At 48.2% G+C, this 22,585-nt stretch overlaps 1 protein-coding gene across 2 annotated transcripts in view; it reads left to right on the top strand.

The window, feature by feature from the left end:
• The first annotated feature begins 14,983 nt into the window (after positions 1 to 14,983).
• Positions 14,984 to 22,585, top strand: part of Ngef (neuronal guanine nucleotide exchange factor) — a 36,864-nt gene continuing 29,262 nt past the window's right edge. The window contains exons 1-3 of one of the 2 annotated variants that reach the window (XM_027397477.2): positions 14,984 to 15,252; positions 15,943 to 16,085; positions 21,787 to 22,082. In XM_027397477.2, the coding sequence (XP_027253278.1) occupies positions 15,146 to 15,252; positions 15,943 to 16,085; positions 21,787 to 22,082 (546 nt within the window). In that variant the 5' untranslated portion in view covers positions 14,984 to 15,145. Of the gene's footprint in view, positions 15,263 to 15,942; positions 16,086 to 21,786; positions 22,083 to 22,585 lie in introns of both variants that reach the window. The other variant, XM_035441103.1, reaches the window with a different exon arrangement.

The raw sequence follows: 22,585 nt of genomic DNA, 5'->3' as shown, positions 1-22,585 counted from the left end.
GTGTGTGTGTGAGTGTGTGTGTGTGTGTGTGTGTGTGTGTGTGTGTGTGTGTGTGAGTGTGTGTGTGTGTGTGTGTGTGTGTGTGTGTGTGTGTGTGTGTGTGTGTGTGTCTGTGTGTGTGTGTGTGTGTATCTGTGTGTGTGTGTGTCTGTGTGTGTGGTGTGTGTGTGTGTCTGTGTGTGTGTCTGTGTGTGTGAGTGTGTGTGTGTGTCTGTGTGTGTGAGTGTGTGTGTGTGTCTGTGTGTGTGTCTGTGTGTGTGAGTGTGTGTGTGAGTGTGTGTGTGTGTGTGAGAGTGTGTGTGTGTCTCTCTGTGTGTGAGTGTGTGTGTGTGTGTGTGTGTGTGTGTGTGTGTGTCTGTGTGTGTGTGAGTGTGTGTGTGTGTGTGTGTGTGTGTGTGTGTGTGTGTGTGGTGTGTACTACTTGCAGCAGTCAGTTCTCATTTCCCACCATCATATAGGTCTCAAGGATTGAACTTGAGACATCAGGCTTGGCAGTAAGCCCCTTTACTCACTGAGCTCTCTCACTGGCCCCTATTGGTCTATTTTTGTCACAGGGTTTCAACTGTGTAGCTCAGTCTGGCTTCAAACTTGAGATCCCTAAAATGCTTGGATTACAGAAATAGATCGCTGTAAGGGAAGGCAGCCCCCTTGAGTTGGTACAGGACACACCCAGACACAGAATTCTCAGCACAAAGGAGATTTATTACCCCAGAGGGGCAAGTCGAGTAGAGGGGAGCCTGCAAAGGCAGACAGCAAGCTGAAGCAGCAAGCAGATGTTTTTTTGTTTGTTTGTTTTTGTTTTTGCAAGAGTGAGTTTTTAAGGAGAAAAAGAGAGGGAGTCTGTGCTGGGGTGAGCTGATAAACCCTGCTTGGACATATAAGCCAAAAATGAATTTTGGCTGTGAGACCTTGGTGTTTGGTCTCAGGGATGAGTCAGTGGTCAATAGGGGAATGGTCCTTAGGGGCCAGCTTTAGGAATATAATCTAATGGTTTGTAGGAAGGGAGAAAGGGTGAAGGGCAGAACCTGTCAGCACCGCATTTGACATGTGTTTTCCATGCTTGGGTCTGCTAAGCCCTTCAATCACCATGCCACGCTTCCCCAGATTTTAGAAAGGTTTTTAAAAGGCTAGGCCTGGTGGTACAGACCTGCAATCCCAACTATATCAGGGACTAGGGGGACATAATCACAAATTCAAGGACTGAGTGGGCTACAAGCAAGTTTGAGGCCAGACTGGGTAACTCAAAATAAAAAGTGGCCAAAAAAAAAAAAAAATCTGAGGCTGTTAGCTCAGCAGAAGACCACTTGCATAGTTGCATGTCAGGCCCTGAATTTAACCCCCAGTACAGGAAGGAAGAAAGGGAGGGAGGGAGGCAGACAGGGAGGGAAGCAGAAAGGCAGAAAGGGAGGGAGGCAGAGAGGGAAGGAGGGAGGAAGGAAGGGAGGGAGGGAGGGAGGGAAGTATTAAACATGGTACATTGAACTTCTGTGTGTTCTCAGTACAGACTCAGGCAGTCCTTGCATATTGGGGTTTCATCTTTCTTCATTTTTCATTTCCTGAGTTGTGTGAAAGTAACCAGGGCTCCCAAGTCTCCACCCCTAAGCACCCAGCATGCAGCTCCTAAGAACAAGGGGATTCCGTACAATCAGGTGGTTATCCACCACACTCACTCCATAGTAAAGCCAATGTCTGGCTCTGCACAAATGCTCCTAGGGCCCCAGGTCTGCACAGCTGGGATTGGGATCCAAGATGTCTGTCTGCCTGTCTTCCTGTCTGTGTCTCTCTGTCTCTGTCTCTGTCTCTGTCTCTGTCTCTGTCTCTCTCTCTCTCTCTCTCTCTCTCTCTCTCCTTCCTGGCTCTTGCCTTCACTCTCTCCCTCCCTCTCTCTCTGAAAGACAAAAGGTCCTCTCAGGAAACTCTGCCTCTGTCCCTGCTATGGAAGTAGTCATTTTTATTAGTTTTACCTTTTGGGGGAGTCGGTGAAGATATACATGTCTAAAAGGTGTTTCTTAACATTTATTCATGTGTGTGTGCATGCATATGCCACAGTGTGCACTTGGGGCTCAGAGGGACAATGTGTAAGATTCAGTTCTCTCCTCCTACCTTGTGGGTCCTGGGGATTGAACTCAGGTCATTGGGCTTGTCCCCAAGTGCTTTTACCTTCTTGCCAGTTACCATCTTCTGTCTCGGTTCCGCTACAACAGCAGCTGAACATGATCTTTCCCTACCTTGCTTCTTGAGCTCAGCCCTGGAGATCACTTCTGTTTGGCCCCCTTTCTCGTGCTTGTTTCTACAGCTGCATCTCACTGGCTGTATAAAGCTATTGCAATGCATCCAACCAGTCTTCTGAAGTGGGGATTTAGGTTGTTTCCAACATACAGCTCTGAGAAACTATGCCACAACGAGCTAACTTTGTGTGCGTCTTGTTCCATAGTCTGGGGAGGATTCTAGACTAGAATTGCTGGGATAAAAGTATGCTGACTTCTAGAAGTTTTTGCTTGATTCCCCTCCAGGAGGGGCTGGGAAGATTTTGTCTTCCCCAAGAAGAGTGTCAGTGTCTCTGGCTTTTGCTTTTATAATCACAATAGATTTTAATGAAGAAAATTCAGACAGTTCTATCTTTAAGAGGCTGGAGTGATGGCCACCCACAAGGAGCATGGGGTGTGGCTGGATCCAGGGCTTGGCTGGAGAAGGGACAGGAATGCTCCAAGGTGCTCTTCAAGGAAAGGGAATTTTCCATTCTATGCTGTCATTCTTCTGACTCACAGCCATGGAGCAGACTTGCCCCTCTCCTGGGAAGAGTCCATCACTTCTTAGAGGACAAATGTAAATTCCACTTGGAAGCTTGTGCTTCTCCCAAGTCAAGGACCCTCCTCTGAGACCCCCACAAAAAGGAACTAAAAAGGAGCCCTCTATGGGTCATCTTTTTAAACTGAGTCAAGGGCCGGGAGAGTCCACTGACTGTGACAAATCGAAGCCACTCCAAGGACTGAACACTCCAAGAACTTAACATGCTGCATGGAAAAAATGAGACATGAACGGCTCTAAAAGCACAAAAAGCGGCAGCCACTGGTCAGTCCCAGGAAGGACGAACAGGCAGGAGGGAGAAAAACGGGAGAGGAGTCACAGCTCTTGTTGGCAAACAGATTTGTCCCCCCAAAATAACAGTGTGTTAGCTAAGGAGACTCCTCTTAAGGGAACTGGAAGAGTGATTTGTATGGACAGGCTAGAAGAAAAAGGGTTTGTAAGGTGGCATTTGCGGTTTTTTGCTGGAGGCTGGCTGGGAGGGTGGTATATCTGCCCATCCCATTTGTTTCACTCAGCAGATAGCTGTACAAGGAATCTCAGGGATAGGCCAGACACCCTGCTTGGCAGCCAGGAAGGAAACAGAAACAGAACCAGTCAGGCCATTCCTCCTCTCTAACAGCTCAGTAGGCCAGCAAATTACCTTTAAATCAGGGGAGATCAGAGTCCAAAGAGGCCCCCAGCTCTGCCTCTGGAGCAGGAGACAGGGTCATCCTAAGGGGGCAGCATCTGCCAAGTGGGTGGGATGGAGCCGAGCCAGGGGTGCTGGAGGATCCCACCTCCAATGGGAGATAGTAAGTGCCTGTAACCACAGCTCTGGCTGAAATGGAAGCAGCATTCTGATCATACTCCTACACTGAAATTTTTGGAAAGAAAAGGGCAATTTCTGGAAAAGGGACTTTTTTTTTTAAACAGGACAGATCAGAGTATCTGGTAAGTGCCTTAATGCTAAGGATGCCAGGAAATAGCACTGTAAACTTTGGTTTCAGGGTTCTCTGGAAACCGAAGGTTTTTTTTTTGTTTTGTTTTGTTTTGTTTTGTTTTTTTTCCCCAGAAATTGATGGATGTGACAGATTGAGAGATTTTTCTCAGGTAAATTGAGAGACTGAAGAAGCAGCCCCAGCCCTTCCCAGCTCATCATGATCCCGTAGTTACAGCGCACTTTCAACTTGGGCTCTAAATTTATGCACATCAAAAGATTGATGTTGTTTTTACAGTAACTTTTCCCCCTTATTATGTAAGTGACACATTTATTGTAGGAAAAAATTAAACACATGAGTACAAAGAAGAAAGTTCCCTCAGAACCCAGCCAGCCAGCTACAAGTACAGTGCAATGTTTTCAGTATTGTTCTTGCGGCCCCCAGTTATTTCTTTATTATCACCTTGAGTGCACGTGTCATGGGCAGGGGCAGGGCCACAGGCCACAGAACTAGTTGCAGTCGGTCCTCTCCTTCCACTATCCAAACTCAGTCTTTAGGCTCTTGCAGGAAGTGCCCTTACCCACTGAGACATCTCGTCCTTTAACTTAAGAGGACGTATGCATACTTAAAATTCCATGCTTAAAAGTTGACTTATAAGCAAAATAATTTGGATATAGTGGTTTGTGCTTATAATCCAGCACTTGGAGGGTTGAAGCAGAAGAACCCCAAGTTCAAGTCCAGCCTGAACTACATAGTGAATTCCAGGCTAGCATGAGCAACAGAGTATGAGCCTGTCTCTAAAAACAAAAATTAAACCAAGCCAGAGGCCATAATATTTGCTTTTAAACTATAAAATTGTATAGGTATCTATATAATTTATTAAACTATCTAGGCATATTTTCGGATTCTTAAATATTATTCTAAAATCATTCTAACTGTACAATATTCCAAGGGAGAGATGTGTCACTATTTAAGCAGTCAACTAGGACGGAGGACAGTTGGTAAAGTGTTTGCCACACAAGCATGAGGACCTGAGTTCACACTCTCAGTACTCATGTGACCACTGCAGCACTGGGCACAGACAAGAGGATCCCTGGCCCTCACTAACCATCCAGTGCAGCCTAATAAGCAAGTTCCAGATCCAGTGAGTCTGTCTGAAATACAGATGAGGTGGACAGCAATGCAGGAAGACACCTGCCACCAACCTCTAGCTCCCATACACACTCAGATGAGCTCATGCACACACACGTGCCACACAGTCTTCAGTAGCTGGGTATTTACATGGCTCTAAGTGCCACAGTTATAAATAGCGCATCCTTGCAACCATTTCTTTTTGCACAGGCACAATAGTTCGTTGGATATATTCCTAGAAGTAGATTGTCTTCTCTGTAGAGCAGGAGCAATCACAGATTTGCAGTACAGAGCTACAGGCTGCCCTCGGGAGAGTTAGACCAGTCTACACTCCCATCCTCTCAGGGGCACTCTGGAGCTTCCATGCCTGCCTTGGCAACCAACAGCTCTCCATTTAAAAACCCTTTGTTGTGTTTCTGCTTTTTTTTTTTTTTTTCCGAGATGTCACACTTTTTCTTTGAAACATCTGCTTACAAAGCTTTGAATTCCAGGAAAGAAAACCATTTTCTAAGCTTGACAAGAGACAGGCAAGGACCTGGGACTCAGCATTTTGGCGGCACGCCTCCCTGTGTCTCATTTCCTTCAAAATCATACTAATCTTTCTACAGCTCCCTAAGCCCCTGAACAGTCACTGCCCGTAAATCAAGGCCAACAGTATGGCAAGCACAAGACGGTTGTTTCAAAATGAAATGAAAGGTTACCCCACAGGTTATAACTATGGCCTGTTACCTAAAATTCAGTTATTGAGAACCTTCAAGAAATGATTTCTAATGATTAATTTTCTTAACTACATGCCATCCTTTCAAGTTTACTTTATGAATCCACAGTTTTTTTTTTCTTTCACATTTTATACCTCAGCGTATATGTAGCTCAGTAGGTAGAGTCCTTGCTTAGTGTGCATGATGCCTGGGTTTAAATCACCGCACTGAATAAAACTCAAGTGTGTCAGTACATGCCTGTAATCCCAACATTTGGAGTGTGGAGGCAGGAGGATCAGGAATTCAGGGTCATCCTTGGCTGTATACATAGCAAGCTGGAGGCCCAGAAACCTGTGTACCAGGCTTTTTCTTTTGGGTCACCAACCAGCTCCCAAATCATGACACGGAGACTTATTACTAGTTTTGAATGCTCTGCTTAGCTTAGGCATGTTTCTGACTCACTCTTTTAAATTAACCTGTTTCTCTTTATCTGCCTTTTGCCTCAGGGCTTATTCCCTTTCTTACTTCTGTGTAGCTTACTTTCACTGCTTCTCTGTGTCTGCCTGGCAGGCGTCTGGCTTCTTGCCCCAGGTATGTCCCTCATTCTCTCCTCTCTTTCTCTTGTTCCTTTTTTCTTCTTAAGCTTAGATTTCTTCTATTCATTCTCTCTGCCTGGCAGCCTCTCCTATCTTTCTCTGCCTAGCTAAGAGCTGTTCAGCTCTTTATTAGAGCAATTCACCTTAAGCAGGCAAGGTGAAATAGATGCCGCATATCTTTACATAATTAAACACACATCCTTACATCGTTAAACACATGCAGCATAAACAAAAGAAACACACCTTTACACGGTTAAAGTAATAGTCTGCAGCATAAACAAATGCAACACATCTTTGCCTACTAAAGATAATATTCTACAATAGACCCAAGCAAATTTCCCTGTACTGTGTGAACACTTCTGGTAACACTGTCTTCATCTCAATGAATTATGTGTTCTCCCACCAAACGACAATAGCCTTGTCACTTTCTGTTGTGTTCTGGAAACTAGCTTGCAAAGTGCTTTCAGCACTATGGGTCTGACTGAATTGGATGAGTGTATATAGTTCACAGGGCAGTTTCAAATGGATCACTCTAAATGGAGGGGGTGATTGTTCTAATTAAGACTCCATAGACCCTGTGGTTGTAACCACAGTATAAATTATGTGCATCTAGACAACTGTGTCATTTCATCCTCGGTGTGTCTTGGGAGTTACAGTGTCCCCTCTTTTCTCATCCCCTGCTTCAGGATTCTTCTTTTGGTCAAGAGCCTGTGATATTGCCCACAAGCCAAATCCCTATATGCTATATATTATAGGTGCCTTGGTTAGGAATATTCTAGAGAAGCCCCATCTCCCAGATCCTCCCTGTTTATACAAATAGTGTAGAACTCATTTAGGATTTGGCGGGGTGGGTGAAAGCATGTATGGTGACAGCTCGTAACTGAAGATATGGGCACTAAGCAGTCCAGGCTTCTGAAGATACTGGGGACACACGAATAATTAAAATGCCTCAGAAATTCCAACACTTGGTCAGCCAAGTGGCATCCTCCATGTCATCCTCATATTTGGAAGTACAGCAAGACTCTTGGTTACCTCTTACTGATTCAGACAATGCATTCGCCATGGCAATATGAAAGATGTCAGGCCTGCTTCCCATTGAAACCCACCCAGAGCTCAGAAGATCTCCCTGTGCCAGACAAGAGTTTGTTTGCCTCTTCCCATTCCTCCAGCCTCCCCCTATTCAGCCAAAAGCATGACCTCCCACTGTAACAACCATGTTGAGAGAGGTAAAAGCCAAAGCAAGTACCTTTCAGGGGGACCACGTCCAGATATAATGGATTTGAGGGCTCCCCACGACAAATCACAGCTACCTCCTTTTATCTGGGGGGGGGTCTCATCCCAGGAACTGCTAACTCCGTCCCAGTAAAGTCAACTGAAGGAGCCTTTGGACAAATGTACCCAAGATGCAATGCAAGCACCACTGGTGCTGTACCATAGAAGAGGAAAATCTAAAGCCAAGCTTTACAGCATATGCCTAATTGTGTTCCTTGTATTTACTGACAGTCTCCCTCAGTGGCCCCAAGATGTGCAGGAGGTTAGGGTTGCAGAGCTCACAGCTCATAGTCACAGCTCACAGTGATTCCCAAGAAATTCAGGGGTGACAGAAGGCACTAGCAGAGGTAAGGGCCCAGACATGGGAGCTGTCATACATTACCCCATTGCCCTTAGCCATCAGGTATTGACACCAGCACACAATGAATTACCAGTAGGCATTGAGGGTAACAGGTGTGTGGGATGAGCGAGCTAGGGTAAAAGCACCTGGTGGGTGTCTCAGGACAGATGGAAGAAGAGGAAAGAGCCGCAGAGGAGGCTGGGAGGAGAAGTGGCTACCATGCTTTAATGCAAACTCAGGGTTAAGTCACAAGTCTTTGAGTCCCCATAATGTGCTGGAAGCACTCATGGACTCCACAGATGGCTACTAAACTCACATTGTGGTGGCTCCATGAAAGGACATTCAAATCAACAGAGGGGTGAGATGAGCAGGGTGGAACCAAGGGACTTCCACACACAGATAACCACCCATGGGCTTCTCTTCTCCCATGGAACTGGGGTCTGTGCTAACTTTCTTGGGCAAAGGATGACAAAGTGTGTATGAAAGGAAATAAGGTGGAAGGAAGGTAGGAAGGAAGGAAGGAAAGAAAGAAGGAAGGAAGGAAGGAAAGAGAGAGGGAGGGAGGGAAGGAGGAAGGAAAGAAAGAAAGAAAGAAAGAAAGAAAGAAAGAAAGAAAGAAAGAAAGAAAGAAAGAAAGAGAAAGGCCAACCAGAGGAGCCTCAGTTTTTGAGTAGGGAGGGGACATGGGAACTTGATAGCTACTGAGAAAGCGGATCTTGGTTTTCAGCTCTGAAGTCTGAACCCATACCTTGTGCCCCAATGTCTTGTCTTTATCTGAAGTGACATGAAGTCCCTGAGTAAGCAAACATACTCTTTAGGCATGTTCTCCAACAGCTCAGAATTCACTTCGCAGAAGAGTCAGACAAAGGCCAGACTCTCTTGAGATACGCTGAATTCTCTACACAGAGCCTGGTTGGTTTTGTTTAGAACATTTCTATGACATACGACAATCTCAAATGTACAGGTTATCCCATGAAGCAACAGAAAGAAACAATTGTGTTTATAGATGCAGGATACAGACAAACGCTCTTGGGAGTTCTGAGAAGTTTGCAATGAATATTGAAGGACGTCTTAGGGTTTCTATTGCTGTGAAGAAACACCATGACCACAGAAACTCTTATAAGGAACACATTTGAGGGGCAGCTAACAGTTTCAGAGGTTTAGTCCACTATCATTATGGCGGGAAGCACGGTTGCATGCAGGCAGACGTGGTGCTGGAAAAGTAGCTGAGAGTCCTACATCTTGCAGGCAACAGGAAGTCAACTGAGACGCTGGGCTGTATCTGAGAATAAGAAACTTCAAAGCCCTCCCCCACAGTGACACACTTCCTCCAACAAAGCCACACCTCCTAATAGTGCCCTCCCTCTGAGATTATGTGGGCCAATTACATTCAAACTACCACAGAGGAATACATTTATATTTAAAATATATCTTTATCTTTTATATAAAACACACACACATAAGGCATTTTTCCTATGAGATAGGATAAAAAAAATAGATTGGGTATGTAGAAAGTTGTGTCTTCCAGACCTGATGTGTAGCAGGGTAGAGTGTTTGCTTGCCTAGCATGTAAAGGACTCTGGGTTTAATTCCCTATTCAGAAAAATAAACTATGGCTCCTTATCCCATAAAAGTCATGTTGACTTACTATGATATGTAACCTAGTTGCCATGATGAGAATACTCTTGACAAAAACCAACTTAGGGGAGAAAGGGCATTGGGGGGAGTAAAAGCATGCAGGCTTGGTACTCAGCCAGCTTTCTCTACTTTTATACAACTCAAGACCCAAGCCAAAGAGTAGGACACCCACTTTCTGGCTGGCTCTTCCCACATCAATTAGTCAATCAATTCAACGCACCACAGACATGCCAAACTGATCTAGACCATCCCTTCTTGAGACTCTTTTCCCCAGTGATTCTTGGGTGGGTTGAGTTGAGAATTAAACGAACTGCTCTCGCTTCATCTCAGTTGCCATAATAAAACACTATGACAAAAGCAACTTGAGGAAGAAAGATATATATATATATATATATATATATATATATATATATATATATATATATTTTGCATTACACATCCGGGTAATGATCCATCATTGATGAAAAGAAACCATGAAGGAACATTGCTTGCTAGCAGGCTCTCTGGCTCCCTCCCTGCCTTGTACTTAACTGGCTTCTAAGGACCAGGAACTCCTGCCTGAGGAACCCCACTGCCCACAGTGGGCTAGGTCCTCCTACTCAATTAATAATCAATACAATCTCCCACAGATCTGCCCACAGACCAACCTGATGAAGGCAGTTCCTCAACTGAGGCTTTTCCTCAGATGAGTCCAGATTGTGTCGAGTTGGCAATTAGGACCCTACCCATCACAATCTGCTTCCAAATCTGCCATGAGCCACCTACAAGACCTAGGGCTCAGGAAGCATCAACAAAGATACCTCAAGGCTGAGTTTGCCATATAAAGAAAAGGCCATTACTCATGACCTAAAAGAAGACATAAATAATTCTTGGACAAACTGCCAGGAAAAAAAATAAATGTCTCTTTTAAAAAACTTAACATTAAATTATTCATACACGTGTATGGGGAACCTACTGTGTGCCAGCCAGGTAGTGTTTTACTTTGTGAATGATTCAGAGACAAATGTCAGGCAAGTAGAGATTTTAATAATAGCCTGCCTAATAAGCCCTAAATATGATGGGAATTAGAACATGGGGAATTTAGCTTAAGGTTACATGTCTCAGAACTCAGTGAGTCTCTAAACTGATTTTATAATTAGGAGCATATTTTTAGCTTATTTTTCCACTGGAAGATTTTATTATATTCATGTTAATGTATGTAATTTCACCGTGGTATTTTTGGGATTTTAGGAAAGTTGAATCTTTTATTCTTTGGTGCAGGAGAGTGTGAAGGTGACAGCTTCCATTTAGTGGCACATTGGATTTAAGAGACAGAGCCATGCAAATCAGCAGGCTCTGCTCACAGGCCATGAAATGTCCTTCCCAGGGATGCCTGGTTCACAGAGTGTCACCATGCCAAGTAGCCACTGATGTGGAGATAAAGGGAAGGGGGCCAGGTGGGGACAATCTTCCAGATGGAAGACATCACCAAGAGAGCAACATCCCAGAGGTAGGGACAGTTTTTAGCCAGCCTAGGAAAGTAAGCCTGGGCCAAAACCTAGCAGGGATAAAAGGCAGCATCCCCCTGCCTGGAGAGAGCTAGAGGTAGTGAGATACCAGGAGGCTGTAACTGGTGTCATGTCACAGAGCTCCAATGGCAGTGTTTAAAATCAAGCCCACAGCTTAGGAAGAGGAACAGAGAGAAAGACTAACTGAGAAAAGACATTTTAAAATTATTGTATGTATGTATGTATGTATGTATGTATGTATGTATGTAAATGGTATGCATGTGTGTTGTATGTATATGGGGGAGGGGGATCATGCCTGTGCAGCTGGACATGGAGGCCAAAGGACATCAGGTATCCTGCTGTATTGCTTTCTGTTTTGTTCTCTTGCTGAACCTGGAGTTAGGCAGGCAGACAACAAAAATCCTGAAAGGAAAGTTCAGATTCCAGGAAAAAAGAGATTGCTCTGAGGGGCTTGGGGGACCTATGGAGTTCAGTAAGCGCTTAGCACATGCTGGGAGGCACAGGAGTTGAGGTTAGCTCTCAGGCTGACTCTGGGCTAATGACAACACTGAGTGCCTCGGCTGAGACAGAGATGCCTCTACTCCAGTGGTTCTCAGGCTGTGGGTCACAACCCCTTTGGGGGTCGCATATCAGATATCCTGTATACCAGATATTTACATTACAATTCACAACAGTAGCAAGATTACAGTATGAAGTAGCAATGAAATAATTTTATGGGTGAGAGTCACCACAACATGAGTAACTGTATTAAAGGGCCGAAGCATCAGGAAGGTTGAGAAGCACTGGTCTATTCTGATGTCTAAGGATACCTACATACACAGAAAGAGTTGTGGCCTGGGCATTGCAAACCCTGGTGGGGCACAGGTGCAAACCATAGAGAGCCACAGTATGGGCCAACCCCAACAAGGGGCAAGGTAACATTGCCACTAGGTGGATCTCAAGGGAGGATCGGGCCACCTCTCTCTCTAGTGATGTGCAAGGCAGAGCCACAATCCAGAGACAGCCATGCCAAGCTGCCTGGAATTTGCTCGAGCAGGTGTTTTAGCTACTGCTCTTGCTTCCAAACCAAAATCCCCAGCAAATGCAACTTTGGGAAGGAAGGCTTTACATTATTTTGCCTCACAGCTTGAGAGTGCAGTCCACTGTGGTAGCAAACTCACAGTGGGTGACAGGAGAACGAAGCAATAGGCTCCATTGCATCCCACAGGCAGGAAGCCCAGAGAGATGAACAAAGCAGCTTGTCTAGCTTTCTCCTTTTCACTAAGCCTGGGACCCCGGTCCATTGATGGCACTGCCCACGTTGATGGCGGAAACCATCAACTTGTTCATTTCTGGAAACCCTCCTAGGTACACCCAAAGATGTGTTTCCATGGTGATGCTAACCTAGTCGAACAGACAAAGAAGGTGGACCATCACACCAGGATTCTGACTTGGAACCTGTCACCTCTTTCTTCAGTCTTATTCCTCCCTTCTGGAACTGGGACATCAATCCCCACCTGTCCAAATGCTATATTTAGAAGGGCATATCGTGTTTGATTTCAGGTGTTCACAGCTGGTGAGAAGTGTTACCTGAGGATAAACCAGACCTTGAGTCTTAACCATAGTTAACTTGTTATTGTTGGTTTTTCTTTTACCCCAGGAATAGGCGTCCAACCCAGGTCCTTGCACTATGCCACAGAGTTATCCTGCCCACCATACTTGATTTAGATGAGACTTTAGGCTTGATGCTACAAGAAGTTAGGACTGTTGTGTTATTTGGATGAATGAAATGTAGTTTTGAGTATATAGAAATAAATTGGGGGTTGGAGGCCTCAGTGGAAGAATACTAGGGACTGAATGTATTCTCCAAAGTCACATGTTGATATGATCCCCACAATATGATATTAGGACACGCGGTCTTTAGGAAGCTTCTACCACCACATGAGGCTGGATCCCTCTTCAATGGGATTTTTAAAACCCCAGAGAACACCCTCCCTTCCTTTCTGCCAGAATGCAATGAGAAACCAGCACTCTGCAGTAGCAGAGCCTGCTCTGCCGCATCCTCAGACATTAGCCTCCAGAGCTGGAAAAGACAGACTGGCGTTGTGCAGAAACCACCCCATCTCTGATGGTTCATCATGGCAGCCAGAGCAGAGCCTGGGGTGGTAATGATAGGGACAGCCATGGAGCAAACAGAAGGAAGAGGCTGGGTGGAGCAGCATCCAGGAGCCAGAATCACTAAGGCAGGTGCAGGGCTTGGGGAGAAGACCTGGAGGTTGTCTCTCAACTCCCATAAGGCCTTGAGAGAACGGTGTGTCTCAGGGAACTAGAGATGAGTTGTAGCTTCAGGATTCAGGGGCTTTATGCCACCGCTAACCCTCCTAAGTCAGGGAGAGATACAACCCAGGAATGGCAGATCCCTCCTGCAGTGCCTGCATTTTTGTTGCTGTGCTAGAACAACCAAACCAAAAGTAACTAAGGAGAGAGAGGGTTTATCTAACTCAAGTCAAGGCAGGAACTTGGAGCAGCTAGTCACGTCACTCCCACAGTCAAGAGCAGAGAGATATGGACATGTGCATGCTTAGACCACTTAGTTTAGGTTTTTTGTTGTTGTTGTTTTTCACTCTTACACAGTCCATGACCCAAAGAGGGAATGGTACAGCCAAAGGTAGACTGGGTTTTCCCACTTGATTTAACCTAGTGATAATTCCTCTACATACATAGCTGATGTAGATTGTCACTGTCAAATGACAATTAAAATTAACCACAACCCCTTCCCAGCAAAATAACCCTGCCTTCACTTAAACTTCCCTGTTTCTCTGCCTTGTTCAGCCCTGCCTCCTATCTGCTCATCCAAGAATGAGCAAAGCTTGGGGCTGGAGCAACTCAGTGGTAAAGAACACTTGTTACTCAGGCAGAGGACCTGGGGTTCGGTTCCCATCATCCACGTGGTGGCTCACAATTATCTGTAATTCCAGTTCCGGGGGATCCAATGCCCTTTCCTAATTTCCAAGGGCACCAGGAAAATACATTGGTCACATACATGTATATAGGCAAAATACTCATACACATAAAAGAGAGCAAAGGCAACCAATTAACATAGCTGCCTCAAAACCCCGGGAACTAGTTCCTTTTAACCCAATGTCCAAAGGTGAAGTGTGGAGGGGACCATGCGCAGGAAAATTGTCCCTCACTCTCACTCTCAGGTACCTACAGAACTGGCTGCAGCTGCTTCAGACAAAGTTGTCACCTGGACACAGACCAAGAGGAGTAGGCTGGCCTCCCGCTAAGGGGACCGGGCAGCAGGCCCTCCAGATTCCATGTCACACCTGAGCTGGCAGCAGGATGGAAGAGCTGCGCGCCTTAGCCCACACTCCCCTTCCCTCCGAGTGGATCTGAGCTTATGCTACACCACTCACCTACAGCTCTCAGTTTTCTGCGCTTTCTGAGCCCTGTATTAGCTAACAAACTGTAAGGCGCAGATCTCAAAGATCAATCAATGGGCAGGGAAATCCTACAAGCGGTTTCAGGAAACTTCTCTTTCTCTAACTCCGCTCTGTCAGCCACTGGGAGAGATTGCTGCAGCAGAGAGATCCACTCAGGAGAGACGTCTGCACTGGGGTCGTGCCCCCCCCCCCGCCCGACACACACACCGTGAGGGTCAAGAGCAGGAGCGCAGGGGACACCGCTGTTTCTCCTCCAGCTGGGATTAGAGGGCATACATAACCTAGGCCGAGTGACAGGGACAGGATCTAAGAGACTCAACTGTATTGGGAACTGCCGAGGGTCGCCGCAGCGGTGTCTTCCAGGAACCCCGGGCGGAGCTGCCGCAACCGGCCCACCGGCAGGAGGGGGAGACTGGCGGAGGCAGCTCGCAGTCCCTGTGTCCCCGCATCTCGCATCTCCCGACACCCAGCGGCCGCGGGGGAGTCAGGCGCCGCGGGGCTCCTGTCCATGTGGGGAGTCACCGCCCCCTGGTCCGGGTGAACCGGGCCCCAGCGCCCCCACCCGCCGCCGCTGGCCTCGCCCCCGCGCGCGCGCCCGGCCGCCTCCCCCGTTGCCGTGGCAACCCCGGGAGCCTCCAAGCGCGCTCTCGTCCGCGGAGCGCTCGACAGCGGCGGCGGCGGCGGCGGCAGCTCCGGCTCTAGCCGCGCGCGCTGCGACCTCTTTCCAGAGCCCGCGCGCTGCCCCCGGTCGGGCCCTGGGCCCCCCGCGCGGCCCCCAACCGGCCCCTGCGCCTACCCTGTCTCCGGTCCCCATGGAGCTGCTGGCTGCAGCCTTCAGCGCCGCTTGCGCCGTGGACCATGACAGCTCCACCTCGGAGAGCGACACGCGCGACTCGGCGGCGGGACACCTGCCCGGCAGGTGAGGACCGGTAACGTCCCGGCCCCCGCATGCCGTCCCTGCGTGCTTCCTCCCACTCGCGCATCGGGCGATGTTCACGGACCCCCGCGGCCTATCAGGGTCCCTGGCCCCCGGGCTCCTGCTGCCCCCCACTAACTCTAATCCGTCGGACTTGCATTCCTCCTGGGAAACCCGTATGTCCTAGTCTAGGTTACTAGCTCCTGCGTGGGGTGGCCTCCTGCACCCTATCCCTGGGCGTCCAGGGCGTGCGGATCCTGCCCTGCGCCCCTCTCTGCGCTCCGAGTCTCTGGCACTGGAGGATCAGAACCCCGAGTAGGGTCAGGGGGCGCGCGACGACTAAGGGCGTAGGGTGGCAGCGGGCTGGCAGGACCCGTTGGGGCGGCATCAGAGCGGCCAGGGTACGCCAAGTTTCCGACGCCTGCCCGCGAGCTCGAAAAACATGTAGGTTTGGGCGGACTGGTGTAGGAGTGAATCACCCCGTCGCACCCTGGTATGGTGACAAAAAGGGTTTGTAGGACTCGCCTGGCCCGGACACGTGGCGGCCACTGTGGCCCCCTCGGTTTGACGGGGGCAGGGCAGTACCCCTGGCCAGCAGGCGCTTGTGCCGACGGAGAGTCGCCCCTTGTGATCTAGCCAAGGTGTGTCGTTGCTTGAAAATAAACGGCCCTCGTTCTCCTCCCTCTCTTACAGCGAGTCATCTTCCACCCCTGGAAATGGGACCACACCCGAGGAGTGCCCGGCCCTCACTGACAGCCCCACCACACTCACCGAGGCCCTGCAGATGATCCATCCCATTCCCGCCGACTCCTGGAGGAACCTTATTGAACAAATAGGTGAGTCCCGGACAGACAGCAGCTTCTGTGGGCCATGCGAGCCTGGTGGACTCTGGGGCCCCTGGCTGCTGGGCTGGCACGCGGCTTTTGACATGAGTCGTTCTAATGGTTTCCTAGGCAGAACTGCCGTGCTTTATTAGTGCTGCATCACTGGGTTTATTTGTGAGACTGAGTCTCACACTGCAGCCCTGGCTGGCCTGGAATTTTACTCAGTAGCCCAGGCTAGCCTGAACCTCATGCAGGCCCCCTGCCTCAAGAACTTGAGTGCTAGGGTTACAAGCTTGAGATTCTACACTGGGCTGTAGCAGTGGCTTTTGATCCTGATGTGTCTTGGAGAACACTCTTGGTCCAGCCCTTTCCTGAAAAAAAAAAAAAATGCTATTTCTGGTCACTTCTTCCCCGAGAGGGGGAATGGAGTAGCCTGGCTGGAGAAGAGTCTGGAGCTTTTCTTGGCCTCTTCAGGGAGGTCCTAAGAGGACCTGGAAGGTAGCCAGGAGTTGAAGCTGTACTGGGGAGCTGGGAAGAGCCAGGCTGGCTGTGCCCTCTTTGCATGAGTGGAAATGATGGAGACAGGAGGGCCACCGGCTCCCCCCAGAAGATGAAGAGACTCTTTCAGGAAGGTGGCCCAGGATGGCCTTAGGGGATCAGCACTTGGGGGTCCTACTCCTCCAGAGCTGGGAGGAAGCCCTGTGAGTCCTTAGAGGATTGAGGTATCCTGAGAGCTGAAGCATTGCGCTTGAAAAACATGCTACTGGTATGAAACTATTTCTGGTGTTACCACCAGGGCCACCTGTGAATGGTTCCTGTTAATCAGAAAATGACACTAGCTGCTTTGAAAATATTCTGGAATGTTGTCCGAGCCATCAACAGTCTATTCTTTTAAATACAATTTTATATTGTAAATATATTTATATTCCTATATATGATATGTAATGATTATCTTCTACCGCCAAACTCCGTGAGGGATACAGCGTCTCCAAGGAAGAAGTGGAGCAAACCCAGCTCTAGGAAGACTTTTGTTTCATTTTTGGTTTTGGTTTGGTTTGGTTTTGGTTTAGTTGAGACAGGGTTTCTCTGTAACTTTGGAGCCTGTCCTGGGACTCACTTTGTAGACCAGGCTGGCCTCAAACTCACCGAGATGGGCCTGCCTCTGCCTCCTGAGTGTTGGGATTAAAGGTGTGGGCTTGTAGGAAGACTTCTTAGGGAGGCCACTCTTTGGTGCTCAGAGCCAGGGCCCTGGGATGATGGAGCAGGAGCTAGGAGATGACTTGCTGCCTGAGGGGAAACCGCACCAACTCTGGTTTTGTCTCTGTGGTTCTCTACCAGTCAGGCTGAGGATGCTGGAGGTGTGAGTGTGTTTGTGCGTTGTTTCTGGCACCTAACATGGTGTAACGTGGTGCTTGGCATGTAGTCATTCTTGTTAAATAGTGTGTGAGTAGCTTGCCCTTTCCAAGTAAGCTCGGAAGATTTAAAGGAAAAATGCTTTCTCTTCAGGAAGACAGATTTTTGAATGGTGGGGTGGGGTACTTTGGTCAGAGGAACTGGGGGCTCCTTCTCTAGCAGAACATGGCCAACCCAGGACAGATCCTTTCAGAAGGAAAGGGAGCAAAGGCTTTCTGCTTTGCCTGCAGATCACATAAGTATGAGCTTTGACAGGGCACATTAACATCCAAGGGGATGCTCCCTTGGTGGCACAAATAGGAAACAACTAACCAAACCATGAGACCATTAGCAGTACGTTGAGGACAGAAGTTGTACAAGATAAATCTGTTCTATGGATATGGAAATTGGAATTTAAGTAAAAATGAAAGATTATGAAAAATGGTATGTTAGACGATTGTAATCACAGTAAACCCAGGAGGGCAGGAGCTGGAGTGTGGAGCCCTTTGAAATGTTCTAACATGACTGGTGTGAGTGTTGGGCTGAAAATAATAACACTATCCAGAAAAACAGGGGCTGCAGCAATGGAGGTGACCCATCTTGTTTGATGAGGGTTCAAGAGCTGGGTCCTTCATCTATAGTCACCCTGCTTCCATTTCTACATTCCCTCCTTTATTTGGGTTTTGTGTTAGCAGGTGACTGTTACAGCTCCAGAAACCACACCCTCAAGCCAAGGTCTGTAAAGGAAGGAAGGGCAGTTTGTCTTCATGTGTCCACTGGGAATGGATACTGTCTTAGTTGGTGTTCTGTTGCTGTGAAGAGACACCATGGCCAAGGCAATCTGTATGAAAGAAGGCATTTGATTGGGCTTCCTTATAGTTTCAGAGGTCTCTTATCCCCATGGCGGGGATCATGGCATGGAGCTGGAGAAGTAGCTGAGAACTGCACCCTGATCCGCAGGCAGACAGGCAGAAGGCAGAGAAAGAGAGATACGGGGGCTGCCATGGGCTTTTGAAACCTCAAAACTCACCTCCAGCGACATACCTTCTCCAATAAGGACACTCCAGTAAAGCCACACCTCCTAATCCTTTCCAACCTCATACCAACTGGTAACCAAGCATCCAAATATGTGAGCCTGTGGGGATCATTCTTATTCAAGGAACCGCAGATACTGTTTTTAGAAACCCTTAGAAGATATTCCCTTTTCCTGTCACATACCTTAGATTGGGTGTCTTCATATGTGTTGCTGTGACAAAATACCTGAGGCTAGGACCTTTACACGTGCGTGTGTGTGTGTGTGTGTGTGTGTGTGTGTGTCTGTGTGTCTGTGTGTGTCTGTGTCTATGCGCGTGCGCGTGCGCGTGCATGTGTGTGTGTGCGTGTGTGTGTGTGTGTGTGTGTGTGTGTGTAAGAGCAGGGCACCAATTTCTGTTAGCCCTGGTGAGGACCATGGCACACACAGGAAATGGTAGCAAGGCAAGACTATGAGAAGGAAGCTAGAGAGGTCCAGGGCCAGAGAGTTCATTTTAGAACAACCTGCTCTTTGACCTAAAGCTCCAAGGCAGCCTTTCGGATGCCTATGTCACTTAATTACCTTCCATGAGGCCACCCTTCCTGATTGCTACAATGGAGAGCCTTTGTGGGGATGTTACACCCAAACTCTAACACTGGGTGATTTACAGTGTTTCAGATGTTTTCCCTCAGAGTTCTGCTACAAGCCAGTCGTCCTGGCCCTCAGCAGATCTACGTCTGGCGAGGGCTGCTTCGTGGATCATCTAAGACTCCCACATGGCAGAAGGAACAGTGCGGCACCGTGCAGCTTCTTGGGCAAATTCCACCCCTGGGAGCCACTTCCCCAAAGGCCCTTCCTGCCTTGTAACACTGTTACATTGGGCTCCAGATCCCGGCACAGGAACTGGTAGGGGGTGGGAGGTGGGGGTGAGGGAGAAGCACCAGCATTCAGATACCTCGGTCAAATGCAGATGCTGAGACCCCACCACCGCTGGTGATGGAGGTGAGAGCCTGCACAAGTCCCTGCCCCCTTCCCTGAGCGCAGAGCGTCCAGACCAGTCCTTCCCTCCTCAGCGCTAAGCAGCAGTGGGAGGGGACAGGGAAGCGGCGGCGTCCACTGTGAAGCACTTTCAGAAATACCATTTTCAACACGGCTACCCACAGCACTGGTATTTTTGTCTCCTGCCAGCACATGCACCACGAAGAAGTGGTGCCCGAGGTTTGCTGGCTGTGGCATAAGGTGTGTCTTTGAGCCTTTAAAACATGCTAAGTTAGATGCTTTCAGGAAGCTTAGAAATAGTGATTTTAAAAGGTGTTCAGCCATGACTAAGTACCCACTCTGCTAAGTCATCTGGAGGAAGCCCCAGCACACACAGTAAGAATCTCTGTGTGATAGATAATTAGTGTGGAGGGCTAAGGAGGTACTAAAATGCTGGCCATACAAGTATGAGGACTTGGGTTCAACCCCCAGAGCCCACTGAAATCAGACATGCCATCATATGTTTGTAATCCTAGTGCTGAGGAGGCAGATGGAGAGTAAGTATCCCCGGAGTTCACTGGCCAGCTAGCCTAACTTACTTAGTGAGCCCCAGGCCAATAAGAAATCTGTCTCAAAAGAAAGAAAGAAAAAAAAAACCCCAAGGTGTCCAGCACCTGAAGAATGATGCATTCCCTCTACAAGAATGCATACATGTACAATCACATACATGTGCACCCCAACGTTCAGAAACGAGCACGCATGTGTGTATGTGGAACTGGTTTCTGAGGGGACATTAGACCATCCTTGGTGAGCATAACTTAGGTGGAGTTTAGCATGGACTTTGACACTCATTAGCCAGTGAACTCCATGTTGAATGCTACAAATAGGAGAACCGAGAAAACCCAGGATCTTAATCCTCTGAAATCAGGGCTGTCCTGCCTTGCTGTAAAGGCCTCATAATGCAGAGTCACAGAGTCACCAAGTGTCGGAAGCAAATAATTTAATTTGCAGAATTGATTTGTGCCAGATTCGCCCCTGCCAGTGAATGCAATTTATCCCTCCGCTGTCAGGATTTCCACGGTGATCTATTTTTCTTTTTCCTCTTTCTACTGTTTAAATGAATTCCGAGCCACATGCAGAAGGAATGGTGGCTCACATCCATGCTGCCTCCACAGCAAGGACTTTGCAAGGCTCCCCCTTAACCTTACTGGATCTTGCCTGAGGAAAGTACCTTTTCCAGGGCCTCAAACTCCATGTCAATATATCCAGCTGTCTAAATGGGGCCCCCTGTACCCCAACTTGCATCTCTCTGTCACCCCAGCCCTCTGCTCCCTGCCTTCACCAACGGAGCCATCAGACCTCTTGCCAAACTGGTTACCTGAATATTGTTCACGATCCAGTGCCAGCTAGCTGACAGGGCTTGTCTTCTACCTCCTAACGATGCCATGAGTTAGGGTCTTGGCTCTGCCCTGCCCCCATTTAATTGATGCTCTTGTCCTTCCAGTCCTAGGAAATGCCATGGGCCCTATCCTCTCTGCCATGCACACAGACACATCAGCATGTCTATCTGGGGTCTGCACGGACCCTTAGCAGAGTTCTAACTCTATAGCATGACCTACAAGACTTTCGGGGTGAACACCCTTCTACTGCCCCCTTGGCAGCAGTATCCCATACCCCTGTCCCTGCCAGCCTGTGTGGAGGGGCTGTCACTCAGTTCTGCAGCCAGACTATCCCAAATGCTTGTCTTGTTTCTTTCCTGTGAGGTGCTGAGTTTACACTGATCATCCATAAGCACCCCTAGTCTCCCCGCTGAGATTTGGGTCACACTTGCTTTTAAATGTGATTGGTCAGGGAATACACCCTCAAGTGTGAATGGCAGAGACAACAGCTTCCTTTGGGCTCAGACATTGATTCAACATGAAAACTCACAACCACAACCACTCCCGGTCCGGGGACGCAGAGACTTATGTTTTAATATTGAAACCTATAAAGCTGGGGAAAGGACCCTGGTGGGAGATTGAAACATAATTGGGACTTTTCCATCAATTTTGCATGCATGCCTATTAACACATCAAGGTCTGTATTCATGTTTTTCCCAGTGTGCGTGGGAAAGGCAATTTTGAATCTACTCAGGGATTTCTTGACTTGTTGGAAGAAACTTACACATGCAGATCTTCCCAACAATGAAGGCCATGGGTGGTCTCCTCTGCAGGGCTGGAGCTTGCTGCTGAGGCCTAGGGCTTGCTGGCTTTCTATGTGTGCCCATGGGGCTTCAAAGGGTCCTTCCCCTGACATCCTGTCCTTGTCTTTGTTGTGACTCTTTGATTTCAGGGCTCCTGTATCAAGAATACAGAGACAAATCTACTCTCCAAGAAATCGAAACCCGGAGGCAACAGGATGCAGAAATACAAAGCAACTCCGATGGGTCCCAGGCTGGGGAAGACACCCCAGAGGAAGAAGAAGAGGAAGAGGAGGAGCTGGCCAGTCCACCTGAGAGGAGAGCTCTGCCTCAGATCTGCCTGCTCAGCAATCCCCACTCCAGGTTCAACCTCTGGCAAGACCTCCCTGAGATTCAGAGCAGCGGTGTGCTGGACATCCTCCAGCCTGAGGAGGTCAAGCTGCAGGAGGTAATGCATGTCCCCGGAGGGGGTGGCAGGAGGTACAGGGAGTCTGGGGATTCCTCTGCAGAGCTGAGGTTCCCAGCTGGAGAGCTAGAGCAGTTCAGGACTGACCGTTTCTGTGTAACACAGATAGCAAAAGAAACATTTCACAAGTCACAAACCACCTGGCCACTTTCTGCTCTGGCTCAGTGCTCACGCTGAGTGTTAGAAGCATCAACAGTTTTTGTTAGATAGGTGACTGTCTTTCTGTTACGGTGACATTGAAGCCCTAGCTGGTACAGAACTGGTGTCTGTGAAATGACTCCAGTCCTCTGCAGGTGACAGTCAGTCATGCATCTTCTCACATTTAGGGACCATGTGGATTCAGGATGTGTGAGGGTCCAGGAGACTCTTTGTGGATGGTCCTGGACACTCTCCCTGAGGTCAAAGAGGTAGAGGCAGCCAGTGAGTGCCACAATGGTTGGTTGCTAGCAGTGAGAAGTAATCAATGGGAAATTATCAGTAACAGA

The sequence above is a fragment of the Cricetulus griseus genome, chromosome 2, assembly GCF_003668045.3.
Source record: "Cricetulus griseus strain 17A/GY chromosome 2, alternate assembly CriGri-PICRH-1.0, whole genome shotgun sequence".
Taxonomy (NCBI): Eukaryota; Metazoa; Chordata; class Mammalia; order Rodentia; family Cricetidae; genus Cricetulus; species Cricetulus griseus.
Note: the sequence above shows the minus strand (reverse complement) of the source record. Positions and strands in the feature narration are given on the sequence as shown.